Source organism: Cimex lectularius, unplaced genomic scaffold (assembly GCF_000648675.2).
Source record: "Cimex lectularius strain Harlan isolate CLEC.00 unplaced genomic scaffold, Clec_2.1 scaffold10, whole genome shotgun sequence".
Classification (NCBI taxonomy): domain Eukaryota; kingdom Metazoa; phylum Arthropoda; class Insecta; order Hemiptera; family Cimicidae; genus Cimex; species Cimex lectularius.
In genome coordinates, this window is record NW_019392665.1 from 3,465,489 (window position 1) to 3,481,917 (window position 16,429).

The 16,429-nt window shown below is 36.9% G+C and overlaps 2 protein-coding genes across 2 annotated transcripts; both read right to left on the bottom strand.

The window, feature by feature from the left end:
• Positions 1-191: 191 nt before the first annotated feature.
• LOC106667269 (zinc finger protein 184-like) lies at positions 192-13,331 on the bottom strand. Its single transcript, XM_024225044.1, has 10 exons — positions 11,836-13,331; positions 10,661-10,863; positions 6,519-6,881; positions 5,756-5,864; positions 5,344-5,518; positions 2,910-3,058; positions 2,666-2,770; positions 2,229-2,422; positions 495-879; positions 192-407 (listed from the first exon to the last, which is right to left on the bottom strand). Exons 1-9 carry the CDS (start codon positions 12,068-12,070, stop codon positions 526-528), a joined length of 1,887 nt encoding a protein of 628 aa, XP_024080812.1. The 5' UTR covers positions 12,071-13,331; the 3' UTR covers positions 192-407; positions 495-525.
• LOC112126272 lies at positions 6,167-7,324 on the bottom strand. Its single transcript, XM_024225031.1, has one exon. It carries the CDS (start codon positions 7,014-7,016, stop codon positions 6,510-6,512), a length of 507 nt encoding a protein of 168 aa, XP_024080799.1. The 5' UTR covers positions 7,017-7,324; the 3' UTR covers positions 6,167-6,509.
• Positions 13,332-16,429: the final 3,098 nt, after the last annotated feature.

Sequence of the window (16,429 nt, forward strand, 5' to 3'; positions counted from 1 at the left end):
AACAAAAATCTTGTTTACAGGTCCAAAATAACAATTTTGGATTTATTAAAAAAAATACTTTTTTAACTTTGCTTTTTTTGTTTATACTTTATACAATAATGCAGAGATATAATGTTTTCCTGCCACCCTTGATTTTTTTTTTTTTTAATGTCTTCTGAATGAGATTGTAGGTTAAAAATATAATACACAAGTAGCCGTACTGTTAAGTATATTTTGTAAAGTTTATAAAAGTAAAGTGCCGTGCTTGGACATTGTGTGGACTTTGAGGGAAGACGGGAAGTTACATTTGTAGGAGCAGACTGGGCAATTGTACCGCGGCTCTTTCCCACATTCGTACTTCATGTGCCTCCACAGGTTCCTCTTGTGGCTGTAAGCTTTCGAACAGCGATCGCACGCGTACTTGCAGCCTGAAAAATTAGAAAAAAAGTCAAATTAGGCGAAAGGTGGAGAAACTATGGGAAAAGTAACGTGCGGAACGAGGTGGAAGAAATTGCCTTCGTCTCGAAGCGACTGATGGTATTTTATTTACAAATCCTTCTGTACGAGTAAAGTCCTGTGCTTGGAAACCACGTGGGATTTCAGGCCGGCCTTTTGCTTCGATTTGTAAGGACAATGAGGACAAGGGAATTGCGGTTCCACCCCACACTCGTACCGCTGGTGCCTTCTCAGTGTAATCTTGTACTTGTACGACCTGTTACAGATGTTGCAGACAAAGTTACCTGCTGGAGAAAAATTGGTTTCGATTAATTTCTGAACCATTTCCAATGTAATTAATAAGAAAACCAAAAATGGTGAAATCCAAGTCTGTTCCGTCCTTGTTCGTGTGACGTTCATGTACCATTTAATGCAGTCAATGATGGCAGAAAAAAAATGGACAAATTAAAAGATTGTTCGCTGTTGAGAATAGACTGGTGCAATTGTAACAGTAAACTCCAATACCAGAAATTGATAGAAGAGAGAACTAACCAAATTGACCTAGATCGACTCTCAGGTCATCCATCTCCATTAAGACGATTTAATCGAAATTGGCCTCAAAGCTAGGATTAAACAAGAAAATACTTTCATTATAACATCTATTCACATTCATTAATCTTGTAAATTTTTAATTATAGTTTTACAATCCTGATAAAGACGTTTAATTTTTCAAAAGCGCAAAGAAGGTACACTTTTCTTTCCGATTAGCCTTTTCTCTGATCTTTTATTGTAAAGCCAGAAATAAGAAAAGCTTTAAAAAAAATTAACGAATTGAACAAAAAGAGTACAAGTAAATTGACCTAAATCGATTCTCAGGTCATACATCTCTATTAAGACGATTTGATCGAAATTGGCCTCAAAGATACGATTAAACAAGAAAATACTTTCAATATAACATCTATTCACATTTATTGACCTTGTAAATTATTAATTATAGTTTTAAAGTCCTGAGGAAAAGGATTCTGGAAAGCTCAGGTACATTTTTTGTTCCGTTTAGCATTTTCCCTCATCTTTTTCTGATAAGATTAATAAAAAGCTTAAGAAACAATTGATTTTTAAGGATAAAGTCGATAAGGAAGAATAGGGTTTAGAAAAAATTACATAACAAAAAAAAAAAACGATAGCAGTGCAATAGCGAGATTTTTCCATGATGACCTCAAGTTGGGTATTCCAAACAATTTGGCCCAATCCGTCGCTGGTTCTGTCTATCGGACACATTCAGTCATTCGACATCTTCAGTAGGTAATTGTCCTATGTATTAAGTTCCTGACCAAAACAGTGAGGATTGACAAAAATTATGGTAAACTTGAGAAAACCAAGATAGGAGTCGTTTAGGATTTTTAAGAACTGACACAGTACTGCTTACATATACATATATATATATTTAATACACTTATCTCTTGGGGTTCTATATATCTAAAATACCATGATTAACAATATATTTTTACATAAATCTACTCTGCAAAGTGAAATGACTTAATTCTATTCTGCAGTCTGAAACATCTATGTCCTTTAAGTGATTCCTTCCTTTTAGCGACGTAAGGGCAGTAGCCGCAGTAGAAGGTGCCGGTTTTGCCGCATTCGTACGTCTGGTGTCTGGTCAAGGTGTATTTATGCTTGTAAACCCGTCCGCACGCGCAAATGTAACATTTCCGACCTAGAACGCCAAATAAAATGGACAGTGTTAATTCTAAGGAAACTGAACAGGTCTGGGTTTAATTTTTAGCGATGTCCGCCTTCGGTTCAAAATTGACCATATCGGGGAGGGCGTGGTGGTAGTAGTGGATGTTGAGGACGTGCTTCTTCAACGAAGACTTGTGCTTCGCCTTGTAAGGGCAGCTGGAGCAGCAGAACATGGGCTCTTTTCTGCACTCGTACGTCTTGTGCCTGTTCAAGCTGATCTTGTATCTGTAAGACCTGCCGCAGTCTGAGCACTGGAAAGCTTTACCTGGAAGCAAAACAAAGAAAGTCGATTGTTTTAGACAAAACAGGACTGAGAATTTTTCCGTCAATTTATTGTTTCGGATGAAAGGTTGTTTAAATTAATAAAGGCTTAAAATAACTAAAATTTATTATGGCTTTGTCACAGGGTTTTGTTCCGACATTAAATCGTGCTGGCGTTTGAAGTGCCGGGTATAGCTGTGGGACTTGAGCGAGGACCTGTGCTTCGTCTTATAGTCGCAGATCGTACATTTGAACATAGGTTCCTTCTGGCATTCGTAGCGCAGATGGCGTACCAGGCTCATCTTGTAGATGTAAGTCCGACCGCAGCGGTTGCACTTGTGAGCCCTATCGCCTATAAAGACAACAAGAGACCTATTAATCGAAGAGCTCTGAGTAGTTCGCGTTGTGTCTGTATAGGATGTGGGATTTGAAATGTCCTTTCAGTTGCGCTTTGTAAGGGCACAAGTGGCACTCGAACTGGGGGCTTTTACCGCACTGGTACTTCCTGTGCTGGTACAGTCCCGCTTTGTACTTATAGCTCTTTCCGCACGTGTTGCACAAATATCGCCCAGCGGAATCTGAAACGAAAACTGCATTCATTAAAATAGAAAGACTGGCTGCCAATTCGTTGGTTCCAGTTCTGTGATTTTAAGCACAAATTCAATTTGAATATGTTATATCTGTCATTTAAAACCTAAACACGCTCTGCCATGAACCTCCTAATAGTGCCAAGTACAATTAACTACTCATACATAAGCAACATAAAAATGCAGTGACCTCCAAGCAAAGACACAATGCCGAGAATCATTAGTTTTCTAAAATAGCGTTTTTTTAAAAAGTATTTAAATAGATTAATTTTGATAGCCCTAGTCATAAAAATGTCAGATAAACAGTTTAAATAATGAAAAATATTCTCCCCCCCCATGCTTGAACAGTGAAAATGTAGTGATAGTGGTATGAGTATGTCCGATTCTTCTCCTTATTCCAGCTGTCTCTGAACCCTCCATCTAAGAGCCCTTTTGTTTTCCATCACATCAAAATTACCGTTTTTTTCGCTGATGGCTTTACAAGGCTAAATCTTAGGGAACATTTTGTTTTCAATTTACACAAACGACATTTTGACTTTTAATGACATTGAAAATTACTTTTTCCCCAATTATCTTCTACTGATCTCAATAAAAAATGCCCCTTAATCTACGTGTTTCCCAAGGCTATATCTTAAGGACTGTTTTCTTTTCAATTTACATTAACGACATTTTGACATTTTATGACATTGAAAATTACTTTTTCCCCCAATTATTTGACTAATCTCAATAAAAAATAAAACATCTCCCTCAATCTATGTGTTTCTCAAGGCAAAATCTTAAGGACTATTTTCTTTTCAATTTACATTAACGACATTTTGACATTTAATGACATTGAAAATGATGGTCTTTTCCCGATTAAATTCAGTTAATCTCAATAAAATTAAAACCCTTAATCTGTCTATTTCCCAAGGCTACATCTTAAGGTCCATATTGTTTTTAATTTATTGAAAAGTACCATTTTTGCCATTTATATTCGATTAACCTCAATAGATAAAATGTTCTTTTTTTAATCTTCATGTTTCCGAAGGCTACATCTTAAGCATCATATTGTATTTAATCGACGGTATTTTGTCTTTGATTGAAAATTACCGTATTTTCGCCGTTTATTTGGTCAATTTCAACAAATTCAAAGACATTCTCTTATTCTGCGAGTTTCCCAAGGTTACATCTTAAGGCCATTTTGTTTTTTGTTTACATAAACGATATTTTTACCCTTTTTTTGTAAATAAAAATTACCACTTTTTTCGCCAATAGGTTTATCACAACACATTTTTTAAATATCTTTTTTTAAATTTATGTATTTCCCAAGGCTACGTCTTAAGGAGTTTTCAATTTGCATAAACGACATTTTGACTTTTAATGACAATGAAAATTACGGTTTCTACGCCGATGATATTCGATTAATCTCAATAGATAAAATCTTCTATTTTTGATCTGCATATTTCCCAAGGCTACATCTTAAGGACCATATTGTTTTTAATTTACGATATTTGGTCTTTTATTGAAAAGTACAGTTTTTGCCGTTTATATTCGGTTAATCTCAATAGATAAAATCTTTTTAATGTGTTTCCCTAGGCTACATGTTAGGGACCATATTGTTTTTAATTTACGATATTTGGTCTTTTATTGAAAAGTACAGTTTTTGCCGTTTATATTCGGTTAATCTCAATAGATAAAATCTTCTTTTTTTAATGTGTTTCCCAAGGCTACATCTTAGGGACCATATTGTTTTTAATTTATGATATTTTGTGATTACCGTTTTTTGCCGTTTATTTGGTTAATTTCAATAAATAAAAAAATTCTCTTATTCCGCGAGTTTCCTAAGGTTACGTCTTAAGGATCATTTTGTTTTTAGTTTACATATCCGACAGTTTTACTCTTTTTTGAATTTGGATATTTCCCAAGTCTTAAGTACAACTTTGTTTTCAATTTACATAAACGACATTTTCACTTTGAAATGAAATGGTATTAACTCTATCTCAATAGACGTTTAATATATCTGCTTTTTTAATCTGTGTGTTACCCAAGGCTACGTCTTAAGGGCCATCTTCTTGTTTCCTCTTCCATTTCTTGTCACTGGTTGTCTTCCAAAGCATTATCTTGAGAGGCAGCCTTTAAAACCATTGACTTTCAATTACATGTTTTCTCCCCTGTTAGTTAAGTTCGTTAAATTAGTAATCTGTAATTGTAGGTAGGATAGAATTGCCTGTGTTCATTGGTGTTACTTTGTTTTTCTTTTTGCGTTTTCAGATTGAAATATTTGAATTAAAAGACAATCTTTGGCAATAAAATTTATTTTCACATAAAACACAGAATTTAAATTATTCAAGACATATACATCCGTCTTTGTTTGCAGTTGAACATGTGGACTGTAATGCTCTCCTTCCTTTTGGCCAGGTGTCCGCAGAAATTGCAACTGAACTGTCTTTCCGGTCCGCATTCGAACTTCTTGTGCCTGTTGAGTGACCTCTTGTGCCTGTACGTCTTACCGCAGTCGCAGGCGTGTCCGAACTCTGTAAAATGTAAATTGTTTGGAATGAACGGTCGGAGTTTCTGTGCGGTCTCGTATAAGAACCTTCACCTCACTCAGGGCGAGGTTTGAATGGAATCAACTATAATCTAGTTTTAAGAGGTTTATTGATAAAGACAGACAATTTTAAAACGGCGACTGTAGGTCGTGGTATCGTTTCATATGCCACCTGATCATGTCCGGCCTTTTGGACTTGAACGGACACGACGGGCAGTTGTACTTCTCCCAGCTTTGGCCGCACTCGTACCTCTTGTGCCTCCAGAGGGACCGTTTGTGCAGGTAGACCTTGCCGCACTCGCAGGAATTCTTCCCTTCGACGAATCGCTCATCTGAAACAGCACGGGTTGTCTGAGATAAAAACACTAGGGTTTTCGATCTTGAAAAAGACAGATTCCATGTTTTCTGCTTCAATGCAGTAAACCACAATAAACCTCTGGAAAGATGAGACTTTTTCTCTAAACACTTTTCAATAAGACTTAAAGGAAAACGAAAAACTTTTCACTTTAATGCTCGATGCAATTTATTATCTAACAAGTATAAAGTCTTAATACAAAAGAAATAACACAGGAAAATCACATTTTAACAAGAAAACAACTATAGGAAAATATTTTTAGATAGAAAATAATGACTGTCTTTCCGACGAGAAGGAGGACAGTCCATTTGACAGTGAATCATGAACATGTGCCTTTTGAGGTTCCCTCTCTGTTTCGCTTTGTAAGGGCAGAGTTCGCAGCTGAAAGAAGGCTCTTTGGAACACTCCAGGCGCAAGTGGCGTGTGAGGCTGTCCTTCCTTTGGTACCGCTTGTTGCACTTTGTACAAACGAAAAGTCCCTCTACATCTGAAACCAAACGAAAGAACTTTCAATGAAGGTGTTTTACTCGTATCGAGCAGAAAAGGGCCGAGACTAATGCACGAGGTTGATCTACGATTTATAGAATCTAGGAACTTTTGGTATCGGGGATGACTGTCGTGTCTAGCAGACGAGGCTTCCTTTTCTCAGCTGGATGAAAGCGTTTATCTCGTCTCTGTGCCTGGTGGCGACGTGTCGTCTCAAGTTGCACTTCTGCTTCGTCTGATAGCCGCAGAACTTGCAGGAGAACTGCGCAGATTGGCCGCATTCGTAGCGGAGGTGCCGGTACAGGGCACCCTTCCATTTGTAGTTCTTGAGGCAGTTGACACAGGTGAAACCGGCTCTCATCCTCCCTGGAAAGAATGGGTCGAGTGAGTCCATATAACCCGTCCAACTTTCAAAAATTTCATTAGTTCGCCGGCTGGGGGAAAATTCAACAAGAACCTTCCTCATGATTAAAAACATTATGGAAAAATCTTGTTTTCCACTTAAAATCTGAAAAATCTGTGAAATCCTGTTAACATATGTAATTAACCTCAACGATAGACCTTTTTCGGGTTGTCTTCCCACATTTTTTTTTTGTGGAAAATATAGCATGATTTGATTTGGCAAAATTTGACTACATTTCATGCCATTTAAAAAAAATACTTTGTGCTATATACTGGCTATGTACCGAGTAAAGTCCTGATGGTGAAAAGAAGTGGTAAGAAATGGGATGTTCATCCCACCAAAGAAAACCCACACACGCCGGCCAAAAAAATTAAAATATTATAATGTATTTATATATTATTTTTCATTCATTGAATAGATATTTATAAAAATATTTCACCAAAAATTATCGATAAAAACAAATCCTAGTTTCTCTAAAAGACCCCCATATTTTTTGAGTATCGATGTGAGATATTTACATTTCTTTATATATTTTGCATCAATATGCACTATATACATATACTTATGCTTAAATAAATTTTCAATATATATAAATGTAAAATCGATTATGTGGGTTTCTGTGTAAAATATCGGTATTTTTTTCTAGCGATTCGAATTTTTGATATCTGTAAACTTGTTTGCCGTTTCTCAATCTGTTACTTATCTATTCATAAAGTATCAATATTTTCAATTTAAATAACAATTATTTCATGAAAAAGTATTAATACAAATAGATCCTAATTTTTCTAAAAATATCGATATTTTTATGTATCCATGTTAATTATGATTATATATATGTTTTTTTTTTTGTTGTTGTATCGATTCCTATTAAATTGCTTATGTATATGTCAGGTATTGATATTTGGAGTATAAATGAAAAACATCTCCCGAAAATGTATCTATAAAAACGGATCCTAGTTTCTCTGAAAAATATCGATTTTTTGAACGAATTGTTGTGAATTATGTATATTTTTGTATATATTTTGTTTAAATCGATAAATATTGAATTATTAATGTATACTTTAATTATTGATATTTTGAATATGAATTTAAAATATCGCACGAAAAAACATCACAAAACATATTCCAGTTTCTCTGAAAAATATCGATATTTTTTATTTGTTGATGCGAATTATGGCTATTTTTATATACTGTATACATCGATAAATATTAAGTTGCTTAGGTATACATTAAGCATCGATATTTTGAATATAAATTAAAAATATCTCACGCAACAGTATCAATAGAAATAGATCCTAGTCTCTTAAAAAAATCGATATTTTATGCATCGATGCGAATTACGATTATTTGTATATATTTTTTATATCGATTCTTATTAAATTGATTATGTATAGGTTAGGTATTGATATTATGAATATAAATTAAAAATATCTCACGAAAAATTATCGATAAAAACGGATCCTAGTTTCTCTGAAAAATATCGATTTTTTGAACGAATTGTTGTGAATTATGGATATTTTAGTATATATTTTGTTTACATCGATAAATATTGAATTGTTAATGTATACTTTAATTATTGATATTTTGAATATGAATTTAAAATATCTCACGAAACAGTATCAATAGAAATAGATCCTAGTTTCTTTAAAAAATGTCAAAATTTTTCATGTATCGAAGCGAATTATTGAACAAATCCGTTGTGACCATTTAAAAGAATGTCAAATTTCCAGTAAGGTGTGATCAATACTAAACTTGTAAACCTCGAAAACTTTGAAAAAATAATTTTTTTTTTCAAAATTGTAAAACTTACAATGGTGATTCTAAACTACTATTTCAAAACCTAGAGAGCAGCAAATTTCAGAAAACGATCTCCTTTTAATATCCTTTTTAGTGGTGAAATTGCTTTTTTAATTACCTTTTTCGAAGATGAAGTAATTGATGGAAGAAAGGAGAAACCGTGGCTGACGGATTGTTGGTAAGGTGGAAAATAAATAAAAAATTCTTAAGGAAATTTTGAATGAAATTATTAAACTTTTTTTTAAATTTGGGTTCGAACCCGAAATAGTGCAAGTGTTTACTTATTTATCAACACGACGGCAACTTTGATTAAAGAACTATTGTATTATTCTCCGGAATAAAAGAATTTTAAAGTTCAAAACTTTTTTTAGTTATCTTTGTGATATCTTGTTAACATTATGGCTACTTTTTCTAATGAAGAATACGCTGATATAGAGGCGTCGGTGGCCACAACGGTTTAGACGTTGACACGGCGCTCATCACTGTAAGGTAAAGGTCCCGGGTTCGAATCCAGCGGCTCGCATTCGAACCCGACATACTTACAAATGAGCTTTTTTTTTTCAAAAACACCGACACCCCGAGGGTTGATATAACCTCTGCTGTTGCGAACCTCGTAAATAAATAAACAAAAAAAAATATGCTGATATACATCTTATGTACAGGTTTTGCAGGTTTAATGCAGGTCGGCAGCGCGTCGAAAATACATTGCGAAGGGTGGAGAGCATTTAGAATCAAAATTTAAAAAAAAGTTTAATAAATTCGTTCAAAATTTCCTTAAGTATTTTCTTTTTTATTACTATTAATCTTTCCACCTTACCAATCCTTCAACCATGGTTTTTTCTTTACCTTCATCAATTTCTTCATCTTTGAAAAAAGTAATTAGAAAAGCAATTGCACCACTAAAAAGGATATTAAATGGAGTACGTTTTCTGAAATTTGCTGGTGTCTAGGTTTGAAAATAATAGATTAAAATCACCATAGTAAGTTTTTCAACTTTGGAAAAAAAATTTTTTTTCAAAGTTTTCGCTATTAAAACCCTTATTTCACTAACGTTTACATGTTTAGTATTGATCACATCTTTTTGGAAATTTAAGCAATTTTCATAGATATCAATGGATTTGTCCAAAACCTTTCAGTTTTGGAGTTATCACTGTTTATTTGAAACAAGGTCGTGAAATCTTAAAAAATCAGAAAAAGTGAAAAAACTCCGAAACTGTTGAGATTCGGACCGTAGTTAATTGGGACTTTTTGGTTCCATTTTGAATGTAGAATCTACTGGTAAAGTTTGTAGCACGAGTAGCCGAACAACCTGTATATATTTTTGGTCTCTCTCTTTCTGTCTCTCACTTTCTCTCCGCCATAAAATAATTCAAGGTCGTGGATTTGTGGGATTGAAAGAAAAATAAAACTAGTAAAAAATGTTTAATTAAAAATTTCAATTCAACATTTGTTCTGAATGTCTGTTAAAAATGTGTATCTTGAGGTTCTCCTTCCTCTTGGACTTCATCGGGCAGAAAGGGCATTCGAAATTCTTCGGTTTCCCGCATTCGTATTTCTGATGTCGTGTGAGGGTCCCTTTGTTCTTGTAAGTCTGCGAACACCCTGGACACGTGTGACCGTTGGACTCTGCAAAAGTACGAACCGGCAAAACGTCAGTGGTGAAACGGCCCAAGTTATATTACACATATGTTTTTTTGTTACAGCAATAAACACTTCTAGATTTTGGGTATTTGATTTAAACAACACTGAACGCTTTTTCTAAATTTTTTATTTACAAAAACACTAATATTTCAAGGGGTTTATATATCTAATTCTGTGAGGCCGTGTTTGGATATGAAGTGCATTTTGAGATGGACTTTTTGGTAAGTCTTGAAGCTGCATAAATGACAGCAGAGCGACGGTTCTTTCCCGCAGACGCGGTTCGTGTGGAATGACAGACTCTGCCTGTACTTGTAGTGTTTCCCGCATTTCGTGCAAGTAAATTTCTTTTCTAGAAATAAAACAGTCCGTGTTAACAATAAGAAGTTTTATATAAAAAAATTGTCAAACGAATAAACGTTATAGAATATAGCCTGTTTGTCTACCTATTTGCCACCGACTTCAGTCTGGTTTACGTGCCTGGAGAAAACGTGGAATTTCAGGTTGCCCTTTTGTTTCGACTTATAAGGACAATGAGGACAGTGGTAGCGAGGCTCTTGTCCACATTCGTTCCGAACGTGGGACGCAAGTCCTTTTTTGTACTTGTACGGCTTCGAGCAGACCGTACACACGTACGGCTTCCCCGTCCAATCTGCCACAATTAGGCAAAATAACCAATATTAATGTAGAGAAACAACAAATTAAAAAAAAAGACCTCCCTAAATAAAACCAAACATTCTACCATATACAACATCAAGAAGGTTTAAGAAAAAACACATTTAGAATACAAATTTGTTAAGATTTGAATGTATCAAGGCGGACTTTATTTTTCACTTTTATTCATAAATTTGAGAAATCGCTGTGTCGGAGACGCCTGTGAATTTGGAGGGTGGACTTCCTTTTTGCTTTGTAAGAACAGTGGTTGCAGGAGAACTGTGGCTCTTTTCCGCACTCGTACGTCATATGGAGGACCATGCTGTTTTTGTACTTGTACTGCTTGTTGCAACGGGGGCATCGGTGTCTTCTCTCACCTGGAACTGGAGTTGATTCCGTTAAAAGGTAGCTAATTTTTCCAGAGACCTTATGCTGGATTTTTTTTAATTTTTGCCATGAGTTTTTGTCAGGATCATAGCTAAATTTCTTGAAATAATGATTTAAAAGGTTGACCAATATGAAAATCTATTTACAATAATGAATTAATTGATTATGAATATTGCTGCTGAAATTATAGTAAATTTAGGTTAAATCGGTAGGCATATTGACTGTTATTGTATATGATAATTGGATTGAGGGTTATTTTTTCCATGAACTCTCTTTTCATTTTTAATATAAAAAAATGAAAAGAGAGCACATGATGGTGTTGTAAGCGGACGACGGCGCGGCGGCCGAATTATCTCTCGATATTCGCTTGTTTTTCTCTAAGCGACAAGAGATGAGTCGGCGTAAGCGCGTCGCTACTTATTCTTGTGTAGGGGAAGGTAAGGTTCCAGAATTCAATAAACCAGAGAGCGTATTCAATAACATTTATTGTACACAGTTCTTTCTCTTAATCTTAAAAACCTCAGAATCTTACTTAATCTACAAGTCAGCCACAACTGTAAAGTCTATCAACAAAGGGACTTACCCCAAACGAAGCTCGCCACGATCAGTGTCCACAACGTCTCTTCTCTCGACCTCTGACTTGACTTCTCGCAACGGCTGGTCCTCGCTGGCTCTGGCTGGCTGAGTCCTCTTGTTGAATCCCAGACGGAGTGTGGCTGCTTCTCTCCCGGTCCTTGGTCTTGACTGCCTGGGATGAGTCTCTGCTGGGTCTTGGACTGGGGTGAGCCTTGTACCTTGACTTTTGACTTTCCAGTCATCCCTTTTATACCGGGTCTCTCCCGGTGTAGGGGTGGAAAGGAAACTCAAAAGTCGGGGGAGTTCTCACGCCGCGGCGGGGCCGGCAAAGACGGCGGTCCAGCACAGGGTTGAAATATTCCCAATTTACGATATCCCCTGTTCTTACCTGTCTACCTGGGTAACCGTTTCCAAGCTACATTTGCCAGATGTGTCACGTCGTTCCCGTCTGGGTCTGCCTCACACTTCGACGTTCTTACCTAACTGTCTTCCTGGGTAACCGTTTCCAAGCTACATTTGCCAGATGTGTCACGTCCTTCCCATCTGGGCGGTTGCCCCTTCAAAGGACAACCTTTGTCCCTTTTCCTCGTTTACCTATTTCGTTCTTATTTTACAATATAACTAAACGCTAAGACGGGGGCCGGCTTACAGTGTCATTATGGTAAATTTAGGTTAAATAGGTAGGCATATTGGCTGTTATTGTATTCGATAATTGGATTGTGGTAATTTTTTTAGGTTTTTGTATAAAAAATAAAAAGAGAACACATGATGGTGTCATTATGTTAAATTTAGGTTAAATAGGTAGGCATATTGGCTGTTATTGTATATGATAATTGGATTGAGGTTATGTATTTTTATGTTTTTATATTACAAATAAAAAGAGAACACATAATGCTGACATTATGGAAAATTTAGGTTAAATCGGTAGGCATATTGACTGTTATTGTATATGATAATTCGACTGAGGTTATGTTTTTTAGGCTTTTATATAAAAAATAAAAAGAGAACACATGATGGTGACATTATGGTAAATTTCGGTTAGATTGGTAGGCATATTGCCTGTTTTTGTATATGATAATCATATGGAGGTGTTTTTTTAGAGGTTTTTATATAAAAATTAAAAGAGAGAACATAATGATGATATTATGGTAAATTTAGGTTAAATCGGTAAACATATTGGGCTGTTGTTATTGAATATGATAATCGGATGGATCTTATGCTCTTCGAAAGTTTGACGTAAGAACTGTTCTTTTTATAATTGTCTTCATCTTAGACTTTTTATTAAAAAAATAACAATATAAAGATAAGAAAGAAGAGAGTATAAGCTGATAGATCTGACAGAATGTACCAAAAATCATTGGTAACAGTAATATTGGTGACATCCTGGTTACACACACGCGCACAAGAGCATATAAAAAATTGATCGTTAAAAGAGAACTTTCGGTGGGAACTTGGAATGGTAAAATGAAAAAGAAAATTATTAACAATAAACTATATATACACATAAATTAGAAATAAAAGTCAGCTTATTTCAACGTATATTTTTAAATATTAATTAACAATGTAAAAAAAGAACCACCGTAAAACTCCAAAACACTTTTTTTCTATATAATTATTATTATTATGAACAGATGAAATCTATAAGTCGTAGGAAATGGTCACTTCTGGGACCGCCTCACACGTCATCACGCCTCACTCATGGAGTCTGACGGTGTATAGACTTCTGCCCCCCACCCTTGGAGATACTGGGACCGCCTCACACGTCATCACGTCTGACGGGGTTCACTAGCGAACCTGGTGGCATTCTGGGACCGCCTCACACGTCATAACGTCTCACTCATGGGATCTGACGGTGTGTAGACTCCCCCTCCACTTTCTTTGGAGATACTAGGAACCCCTCACTTCCCTGCCTTCACCGTTCCTCTCCCGCCCGGTCCACATGTTTTCTGATGTGTGCCCCCCCCCTCCGACCCTTTTTGGAGATACTGGGACTGCCTCGGTCAAAGTCTAACTTTCTGGGACCGCCTCACACCTCATAAGCTTCACTATCGCATCTGGTGGCCACAATCTGAACTATTGAAATCGGGGGTCTGACGGTATGTTACCGAAAGATGAAAAAAAATTGTCGTGGTTTTGTCATTGCAATCGTGGGATCTGATGGCTTGAAATTTTACCTCCAACCTCTAGTTTGAAAAAATATGATTGACCAAGTGTATTGGGATAACTTTAGTTTCGAATTCTGCGTGAAAATTAGTTACCGGAGGGTACCACCGTTTATCGATTCGAAGAAGCGTATTTTCATCACTAAAATTGATTTTTGTAATTGTTTGTTGTCAACGCATCCTATTCATGGGTGGGTACACGACCGAGCCACCCTTCTAATTTGAGGAGCAGGTTTGTGTCCGCCTCCTTGCATCATGACGTCACCACAGCGGTAATCTGACCGCGTCTGCATGTTCGTGCATGCATCGCCCACCCTTCTAATTTGACGAGCATGTTTCTGCACGCCTCCTTGCATCATCCCACGATTGCAATGACAAAACCACGACAACTTTTTTTTCATTTTTCGGTAACATACCGTCAGACCCCCGATTTCAATAGTTCAGATTGTGGCCACCAGATGCGATAGTGAAGCTTATGAGGTGTGAGGCGGTCCCAGAAAGTTAGACTTTGACCGAGGCAGTCCCAGTATCTCCAAAAAGGGCCGGAGGGGGGGGCACACATTAGAAAACATGTGGACCGGGCGGGAGAGGAACGGGGAAGGCAGGGAAGTGAGGGGTTCCTAGTATCTCCAAAGAAAGTGGAGGGGGGAGTCTACACACGGCCAGACCCCATGAGGAGCAGTCGGGAGAGGGGGTTTTGGAGGGAAGGGAAGCGCGGGGGTCCCAGTATCTCCAAAGAGGGTCGGAGGGGGGCACACCGTCAGACCCCATGAGTGAGACGTGATGACGTGTGAGGCGGTCCCGAAAAGTTGGACTTTGACCGAGGCGGTCCCAGTATCTCCAAGGGTGGGGGGGCAGAAGTATATACACCGTCAGACTCCATGAGTGAGGCGTGAAGTCGAGTGAGGCGGTCCCAGAAGTGTCCATTTCCTACTACTTCTATAACTGTATAAAATTGTCGTTGGCTTTCAATCACTCCGGTTTGGTGGTGGGCACATTGAAGTCGGACGCCATATGTTTGTTGAAGATGTGCCTTTTCAAATGGATCTTGTACTTCGCCTTGTAGGAGCAATGGGGACACTGTGAACCCGGTTCCTTCCCGCACTCATACCTCAAATGGCGCCTCAGGGTGGACGGGAATGCGTACCTCCTCTCGCAGATGGTGCACACGTACGCCTTCTTCCCATGACCTGGAATGAAACGAAGAGTGAGAAATTATAGAATTTTCGACATGGAACCTGCGGAAGGATGGACAGCGAGGGTCACGTGTCTCTTTACAACTGTCCTCATTCTTGACTCTTTTTTACTTACTTTTATGCTGGATTTTATCGATTGTAATTTTTACCATGAGTTTTTGTGCAGATCACAGCTTAAATTTCCTAAAATAATGATTTAAAACGTTGACCAATTCCAAAATTTATTTACAATATTGAATTAATGGATTATGAATATTACAGATGAAATTATTATGATAAATTTAGGCTCAATCGGTAGGTCTATTCGCTGAACTATATAGGATAGTTATCCAGGTTTGTTTAACCGAGTCCAAGGTGAATTCAATTCGTAATTTCATTATGCTTTATTCAAAAATTATCATATGTAAGGCTGTAAATAATTATATAGAACTTTATTCATCCCAATTTACAACATCCATATATGTTTAGTAGTCATATTTAACCGTATTTGTTATTTTACTTAATTACACTTTTTATCTAAGGGCTTGTTTGAAATGGAAAAGTTAGTGTCACGAGCGGGATTCGAACCCACGACCTTTGGCTCAATACGCCGCTGCGTCAACAGATCGTGGGTTCGAATCCCGCTCGTGACACTAACTGTTTCATCTCAAACAAGTCCTTAGATAAAAAGTTGATTAATTAAAATCAATTTACAACTTCACTAGTTTTCGTGGTCCGCTTGACCAATTAATATCTTTCGATTAATTAAGGTTTTTAATTGAGATAAAAAAGCCAGTGTCACGAGCGGGATTCATAGATATATTTTCACCAGTGCCCAGAGCGATAGAGTCAGGGGAGATGGATTGACAAGCATTTTCTATTTGCAGCAGTTCCTAAACTGAGGTTGCGTAGACACTGTTTTTTTAAATGGCACCACAGAAAATAGTCAAGTGGAGTTAAATCGGGTGACAGAGGAGGCCATGAGGTCCTATCCACCTATCCGGAAAAAGATTCAGATAACGCCTCACCTGCAAAGAATTGTGTGCGGGGCATCCATCAAGCTGGAGAATACATTGCTGAGGAACATCATCTGATAATGTTAGTAAAACCTGTCTCAAAAAACTGAGGACCTGATCACCAAATAATTTATTTCCGAGAAGTTCACACTAAACGTTAATACTGCGAACAACCTGATGATGACAAGAGAAAGAAATTATCGTTTTATCCTCTGCCCACGTTCGAAAATTCCAAGGGTTCAGTATGC

Bases quoted from the DNA above. Each gene is read 5' to 3' on its own strand.
- LOC106667269 (XM_024225044.1), bottom strand. From the start codon at position 12,070: ATGACTGGAAAGTCAAAAGTCAAGGTACAAGGCTCACCCCAGTCCAAG. The intron at 10,864-11,835 runs GTAAGTCCCTTT...TAATTGTGGCAG, and splicing joins CGTGGCGAGCTTCGTTTGGG to ATTGGACGGGGAAGCCGTAC. The intron at 2,423-2,665 runs GTACGATCTGCG...TTTTGCTTCCAG, and splicing joins GAAGGAACCTATGTTCAAAT to GTAAAGCTTTCCAGTGCTCA.
- LOC112126272 (XM_024225031.1), bottom strand. From the start codon at position 7,016: ATGAAATGTAGTCAAATTTTGCCAAATCAAATCATGCTATATTTTCCA.